At 38.9% G+C, this 8,573-nt stretch overlaps 1 protein-coding gene across 3 annotated transcripts in view; it reads left to right on the forward strand.

The window, feature by feature from the left end:
- TRIM24 (tripartite motif containing 24) overlaps positions 1–8,370 on the forward strand; it is a 1,966,170-nt gene extending 1,957,800 nt beyond the window's left edge. For all 3 annotated transcript variants that reach the window (XM_044087935.1, XM_044087936.1, XM_044087937.1), the window contains one exon: positions 8,045–8,370. In XM_044087935.1, the coding sequence (XP_043943870.1) occupies positions 8,045–8,242 (198 nt within the window). In that variant the 3' untranslated portion in view covers positions 8,243–8,370. The remainder of the gene's footprint in view (positions 1–8,044) is intronic.
- The last annotated feature ends 203 nt before the right edge of the window (positions 8,371–8,573 follow it).

Below are 8,573 nucleotides of genomic sequence, written 5' to 3' on the forward strand. Positions count from 1 at the left end.
TTAATGCTTTGATGACTCTCTCAAAAAAAAAAAAAGTCCACCAAATTTAATAGCATACTCCTCAACATGGAAACATCAAAAGTCTGGACAAAAGGCCTATGAATAATCAGTACAAATCTGTATGCTAATTAACATAAAATTTGCATACACAATTATGTAATCCCACCCACTCCAGTGGGATACCAACTTTGAAACACAAACTGAAGAACAAACGACCAAAATATGGCCCCAGACCCTGTAGTAAATGGTAACCATTTTTTTAAATGTGTACCAATGATGTTCACTGGGAAGGGGGAAGATGCAGAACCTTAGGATTTTATTTTTGGTGACTTGCAGTATGTGGGTTTTGTGGTAATAGTAGGAAATTTAATGGTAGACAACCTTCTAATCTTAGCAAAAGAATATTGTAGTTTGCTTGGCCCTCCAAAAGTTATTCTGCATGGCCTATTGATTAGTGGTGTAGCTTGAGTTTGCACCGCCTGGGGCTGCCTTTGAGTTTGCTGCCCTCTCCCCCTCACAACATCATGGTCGAATGGGGCCTTCCCATACACAGCCCTCCATACTGCTTTATTCTACAGTGATTATTTGGATTTCATTTGAAACTTTTTTTACATTTTATAGCACAAACACTAATAGGCACCTGTTAAACAAAGCAATACAGTCTCACAATGAAAAATAGACTTAGCATTAGAACTTATCTGCTCTTGAAACTCACATTCATTGAAACAGCATTGAACCCCACATTCAAAGAAAGTGCATCTGGCCATTGGTGGATAAAGATTACCTTTGGACACTGTTTTCAAATCATAGGGCCCTTGCACACAAAACACACGTGTTCTTTGATAAACCTTCCTGATTTTATTAAATTATATTCCTTGTATAATAGAGCACACTTGTTAGAGTGCATTTTAAATTTATTGTTTTGAACATTTTTCCAGTAAGTAATGAAACAAAATGCATGAACCAGTAATGACAAAACTGCCCAGTTCAGAGCATTTCCTTCATAAAAGTCTACTCAAACTTCTACAGTCTACCAGTATCAGTAAATATGCACATTTTTGCAGAAGTAAAAGTCATCTAAATAATTCCACATTAAAGAGATCTGTAACTAATGAAGAGGTTACTGCTAGCAAACAACTTTATATTTCATTGCTTCATCTACAAAGTGCCTGTTGCCCTTGAGGAATAAATTGCCTATGTTACATTAAAAAATAATAAGCTAATAATAATGCAATAGGGAATGGATGGCAAACTGATAGGTTAATAGTTACCTATCTCTGCCAAAGAGGATATTCTCAGGACTGCAGCATCCACCCCCTTTAAATGTACAACACAGTACACTATCAGCAATCCATCTACATACTGTGGGATAGAACCCACAGCCTTCTGCATCCACCCCCTTTAAAAGTACAACACAGTTTTGCTCAAATCATTAAATAAATAACTCATTTCTGTTCGCATCTTTAAATCAGTAGAAGCTCTGCTTCGGACTGGCAGCACACAATTCCGTCTTCTGCAAGCAAACAACGTTTACATTTGAGTTTCTGAGTGGGTTACTTCTGCAACCACTCTGCTTAAATAAATAGATGTCTTAAATGGAGGTGGAGCAGCACTCTGCTTAAATAGAAGTTCTGCAACCCACTCTGCTTAATGCCTGCAACCACTCTGCTTAAATAAATAAATAGATGTCTGTAAACGGAGCAGCACTCTGCTTAAATACTCTGCTTAATGCTTACATCACAGTTCTACTCAAATCAGTAAATAAATATCACAGTTCTGCTCAAATCACAAAATAAATAGAAGCTCTTCTTTGGACTGTCAACACACAGTCCATGTTCTGCAAACAAACTATGTTTAGATTTGAGTTTCTGACTAGTTTTGCAACCGCTCTGCTTAAATAAATAGATGTCTTAAACAGAGCGGCATTCTGTCTAAATAGAAGTTCTGCAACCCACTCTGCTTACATCATACACAGTTCTGCTCAAAGCTCTGCTCTGAACTTTGGACTGGCAGCGCACACCACTTTCTGCAAGCGAATGGACACACGCATACGTTTAGATTTCACACACACATGTGGAGCGGCACTTTGCTTAAAGTTCTGCTCTGCTTAAATAAATAGAAGTTCTGCAACCAGTGACATTCTGCTTCACACACACACACTAAATGGAGTGACACTCTGCTTAAATAAATAGAAGTTCTGCAACCAGCGGCACTTTGCTACACACACACACACACACACACACACACACACACACACACACACACACACACACACACTAAATGGAGTGGCACTCTGCTTAAATAATAGTTCTGTCACCAGTGGCACTCTGCTTAAATAAATAAGTAGATGTCTTAAATGGAGCAGCACTCTGCTTAAATAGAAGTTCTGCAACCCACTCTGCTTAAAGCCTGCAACCAATCTGCTTAAAATAAATTGATGTCTGTAAACAGAGTGGCACTCTGCTTAATGCTTACATCACAGTTCTGCTCAAGTCAGTAAGTAAGTATCACAGTTCTGCTCAAATAACTAGAAGCGCTGCACTGGCAGCACACACACCATGTTCTGCAAGCAAACTATGTTTAGATTTGAGTTTCTGAGCAGACTAGTTGTGCAATCACTCTGCTTAAATAAATAAATCGATATTGTCTGTAAATGGAGCAGCACTCTGCTTAAATAAATATCAGTTCTGCAACCATCATCATCATCATAATCTTCTTTCGGCTGTTCCCGTTAGGGGTCACCGCAGCGGATCATCTGTTTCCATTTCTTCCTGTCCTCTGCATCATGCTCTTTCACACCAGCCGCCTGCATGTCCTCTCTCACCACATTCATAAACCTTATCTTCGGCCTTCCTCTTTTCCTCTTACCTGGCAGGTCCATCCTTAGCATCCTTTTCCCAATATACCCAGCATCCCTCCTCAGTACATGTCCAAACCAACACAATCTCGCCTTTCTTGCTTTGTCTCCAAACTGTCCAACTTGAGCTGACCCTCTGATATACTGATTCCTAATCCTGTCCATGCTAGTCACACCCAGTGCAAATCTTAACATCTTTAACTCTGCCACATCCAGCTCTGACTCCTGCCTTTTCATCAGTGCCACCGTCTCCAGCCCATATAGCATAGCTGGTCTCACTACCCTCTTGTAGACCTTCCCTTTCACTCTTACTGGTACCCGTCTGTCACAAATCACTCCTGACACTCTTCTTCACCATTCCATCGTGCCTGTACTCTCTTCTTCACCTCTCTTCCACACTCACCGTTACTCTGAACTGTTGATCCCAAGTACTTAAACTCATCCAACTTTACCAACTCTACTCCCTGCATCCTCACCATTCCTCTACCCTCCCTCACATTTACACACATATATTCTGTTTTAGCCCTGCTGACCTTCCTTCCTCTCCTGTCTAAAGAATATCTCCACCTCTCCAGGGTCGCCTCAACCTGGTCCCTACTCTCACTGCATATCACAATGTCATCTGCAAATAGAAGTTCTGCAACCACTCTGCTTAAATAAATAGATGCCTGTAAATGGAGTGGGCTAACAGCAGTAAGACTTCTGACTGAATAACAAGGGACAAACAACCACTCTCTGAGACGCTCTGGTCTCTCTCTCTGTTTAATTTCTGCCATTAGCTGCTGCTAAGTAGATACACGTACACAGTTCTTCAAGCCTGCATATCAGGTACAATTATTTTTCTTACCTGCTGAGCCCACTTCTCATCCTGACCTGCGGCATGTAGTCTGGTGCTGGATGGACACTGCAAAACTTTTAAATTTTTGCACTGCTGCTGCTATATTCCCTCCAAAACAGTTAAAAATAACAGTCCAATGAAGCTGATGTCATTCAAGCATGCCCCCTGTAGGCTGGTGATGTGTGGTGATGTCAGCCATAAATTTAAAGTTGTAATACAAAAAAAAAAAAAAAAAACTAAATAAAAAAAAAAATCTGGAATTAAAGGGGCCACTCAGAATTTGTGGCACCCCATTATTTTGCCCCCAAACCAGTAAATACCGAGGAATTCGATACAATTGAGAGAAATGTTTAATAGGTATGACCTTCCTTTAACAAAGCCAAACTGTTATGGGTCCAGCCTTTGCAGGTTACCTATGTCCATGATAATTCTTTCCATTGCCTTACATATGAGGCTGGTCAAACTTGTGGGTCTCATGTTACCCGGATCAGTGGTTGGAACTCCTTTTTGCAGGGGAATGACTATAGCCATCTTCCATTATTTGGGCACAAAACCTGACTTGTAGGCTCCAGTTGAAAAATCATTCAAGTGGACCAGAGAGGTTGTGTAAATTTTATACTATTTATTGAGCATCCCAGGATGTTATCCTGCCCCATTGGTGCAGTGTTTTTGACTTTGGAAAGTGAACTGATGATCTGATCCCTAGTAATGGTTGGGGGATTGTGGTATGCAATATTTCCTTTGGACTGTCTTGGGGGGGGGGGTCCAAAACAGAATGTACAGGCAATTGGTGTTCATAGGCGGCCTTTCTCAGTAAGCCCTCTTGTGTCTCAAAGCAGACTTTAAGAAATAAGGTACGACTCAGATGAACTTGTCTTACAAATAATTTTTAGCTGCAGTTGTTTTGTTGCAAACTGCCATTGTGGGGAGAAATTTGCACTACTGTTGAATTGCAAGGACATTTTTCTTTACACCTTTCCTTATTTTACTGATGATCAAAGTCTGCCTCTGACCGTATGCAAATGAATGTGATGATAGCTGGTTCAAAGTACTGTAAACAGGCCACAGTATCCACTTACATTGAAACTGTAAGAGGAAGGTTATGAGTTTGATTTTATGTAGAAAGGCATATTAATGCACAAGTCTGGAAGGGGGGGGTCTTAGTTTGATAGTCCAGTACCAAGAAGACATTGCCTATATTGTGTGTACCTTTTTTTAAAGGTTAGACGAGATGTAGTTCAGGCTCACAGACCTTCCTCTAGAAAAAATATGTACAGTGGATATAAAAAGTGTACACACCCCTGTAAAAATGCCAGGTTTTTGTGAATTAAAAAAATGAGATCACAATAAATCATTTCAAAACTTTTCCCACCTTTAATGTGACCTATAAACCTGTACACTTCAATTGAAAAACAAATCTGTTAGTGGAAAAAATATAAAAAATAAAAAACATACAATAAGCTGGTTGCATAAGTGTACACACCCCTATGTTGAAGTACCTTTTGATTTAATTACAGCATTCAGTCTTCTTGGTAGGTGTATATCAGCATGGCACGTCTTGACTTAGCAATATTTGCCCACTCTTCCTTGTAAAAGCGCTCCAAATCTGTCAGATTGCGAGGGCATCTCCTGTGCACAGCCCTCTTCAGGTCATCCTACAGATTTTCTATTAGGTTTAGGTTTGGGCTCTTGCTGGGCAATTCCAAAACTTACATTTTCTTCTGGTGAAGCCATTCTTTTGTTGATTTGGATGTATGCTTGGGGTCATTGTCATGTTGAAAGGTGAAATTCCTCTTCCTCTTCAGCTTTCTAGCAGATGCCTGAAGATTTTGTGCCAAAAGTGACTGATATTTTTAACTGTTCAGTAATTCCCTCCACCTTGACTAAAGCCCCAGTTCCAGGTGAAGAAAAGCAACCCCAAAGCATGATACTGCCACATCACTATGCTTCACTGTAGGGATGGTGTTTTTTTGGTGATGCAAAGTGTTGCTTTTGCACCAAACGTACCTTTTAGAATTGTGGCCAAAAAGTTCAACCTTGGTCTCATCAGACCGCAACACACTTTCCCACATGTTTTTGGGAGACATGATGTATTGTTTTGCAAATTTTAGCTAGGCCTGGATGCTTTTCTATGTAAGAAAAGGCGTCCGTCTTGCAACCCTACCCCATAGTCCAAACATATGGAGAATATGGGAGATGATTGTCACTTATAGTACACAACCAGTACTTGACAGAAATTCCTGCAGCTCCTTCAGTGTTGCTGTAGATCTCTTGGCAGCCACTCTGACCAGTTTTCGTCTCGTCTTTTCATCAATTGTGGAGGGACGTCCAGTTCTTTGCAATGTCACTGTTGTCCCATATTTTCTCCACTTTTTAATGACTGTCTTCACTGTGTTCCATGGTATATCCAGTGCTGTGGAAAATTTTCTTTGTACCCTTCTGGCTGATGCCTTTCAACAATGAGATCCCTTTGATGCTTTGTAAGCTCTCTGAAAATCATGGCTTTTGCTGTAGCAGGCAACTGAGTAAGTGTCAGAAAAATCCTACTAGGACAGCTGAACTTTATTTGGGGTTAATCAAGAGTCTCTTTAATTGATGGCAGGTTGTGTATCTAAGAAGACTGAATGCTGTAATTATATCAAAAGGTGCTTCAACAAAGTATTAGTTTAAGGGTGTGCACTTATGCAACCAGCTTTATTGTATGTTTTTTATTTTTTATATTTTCCCTTAACAGATTTGTCTTTTTGTTTTTTTTTTCCAATTGAATTGTACATGTTATAGGTCACATTAAAGGTGGGAAAAGTTTTGAAATGATTTATTGTGGTCTCATTTTTTTATATCACAAAAACCTGGCATTTTAACAGGGGTGTGTACACTTTTTATATCCACTGTATAGTTTATTGGAGAGCAAGCCTTTATCCCGTCTTCTCCATGACTGTCATTTTCACCAAACTGTATTTTTGTTTACTTGAATTTTTCTGCGTTTTTTTGTTGTGCAGTGCGGTTCCCCATTAGCAGTGAGATGGCATGCAACTGGTATTTTACTTGGTGATGCTGCAAGGGTTGTTCAAGAGGGTTTATATGGCTCGGGCCTGCTAGCGGAGAACATGCTGCCTATGTGGAGCTTAAAATATTGGCACAACTCATAATTTCAGTACTGTGTGTTGAAGTTACAAATAGGAAAGACTACCTTTTTAGTATGTTTTCTATCTACTGAGAAAATTAAAATAGCACAAGCTTTTAGAATGTGGATGTATTTCATAAAGAAAAGATAATTTTTGGAATGAACAGCTTTTAATTTAGTCATGTACTGCGATAAGAGTCATTCTGTCATGTTACTGGCATATTTCACTGATCAGCCTTCTTAAAACAGGAGGCTGCATTCTCATATGAAAAGTACAGTGAGTTACAATGACAATGGAGTAGAATACTGAAGCGTACAACCCAATCTGTTCATGTGCAAACCAGTATCACGTGGTCACATTAATGTTGTTGGAACTGTGTATTCATTTTTTTGAATAGATAGGACAGTCAGAAGGATTAATGCACGTTCATTCTAGAATCCTTCATTGCCTTGTAAATGGGATGACATTTTTAGTGTCATGAAAACCGCCTTCACAGAATGTGTGTGCTGTTGTGAAGCACCGTTGTGATATTCACTGTAGAGCATTGCTAGTATGATGAATTGCTTCTTGGGAACTTTGACGCATATGGGGTCCTCCCTTCTACAAAGTAGCAGAACAAAACGTCAGTGTATGTCTAAAAATGTTGTACTGCGTAGGTATAAATAAATTAAATTATTACTCATTTGTAATTATCCATGATCTAAGATTTCAACTGTCTGTATGATATGAGGTTTCAGCTTTCTTGATTCTTTCTGTGCACCTAGTCATGACACGTGGAACCACTTGGGAGTGTTTGATTTGGTTGTTATTAATGTGTGTGTTTATAGTTTTAGTAATTTCAGTTAAATATGACTATAAATAGGGCTTGTCCTGAATTTTACAGAAGCGTCTTTAGGTATCAGTTTAGCATTTACATTTGTACAGACCTTACATTTGCATTCTGTGCTCCAGAATGTTTTGCATAAATCCAGTTTACACATTCCTAGTTTTACTGCTGCAGACATCCATCAGTCTGTATGAGGGTGCAGGAATGACTTTAAATGTAAAGAAGGTGGAAGCTGTACGTCTTGAAAAGGTTGCTATACAACATCAATTTTAATCCATTGAGTATGTATAGTAGTTGATGTAAAGATATTAAGGTTTTCGTAATGTGTGGATGCCTTGAGAGTTAAAAAAAAAAAAAAATAATAATTTTTTTTTTCTCATTCTCTTTTTTGATTCAAGCCTGGATCTGAGGTCGCCCATGCTGGCAAAGTTTTAGAAGAATATTTTGAAGAGCTGCTTAAGAGCCTGTATCCAGAAAAAAAGTTTGAGTTTGAACTATTTGAGGAGGAGAAGAAACTAAGCGATGATTCAGAAGACGAATTTGTGCAACCTCGAAAAAAACGTAGACAAGATGACCGTCCGTTTTACATAAAATGACTTTTCTCTGAATTCCTAATGGTTGACTACATCAATTTGACAGCCATTTTTTTAAAAAAATATCCTAACAGAAAATCTGTAATGCTACAGAGTGATAGATGTAAAATAGAATCCATTTTTATACCTCATAACTGTGTGCCTTTATCCTTATTTACTGTGACTAAGGCAAAAGTCAGCTGATTTTTAACATCATGTTTGTGCATGCTGTAATTATTTTGAGATCCTACTTTTAAAAGGCAAATGTGGAGCATATCCTGTTGTCACAGGTGGTGCCTGTCTCCCTTTTTCTCAAAAGAAATGTGATCATCTCTTTCAGTGTTAATTGCATAAA

Source organism: Protopterus annectens, chromosome 11.part0, assembly GCF_019279795.1.
Source record: "Protopterus annectens isolate FY-2018-M chromosome 11.part0, PAN1.0, whole genome shotgun sequence".
Classification (NCBI taxonomy): Eukaryota; Metazoa; Chordata; order Ceratodontiformes; family Protopteridae; genus Protopterus; species Protopterus annectens.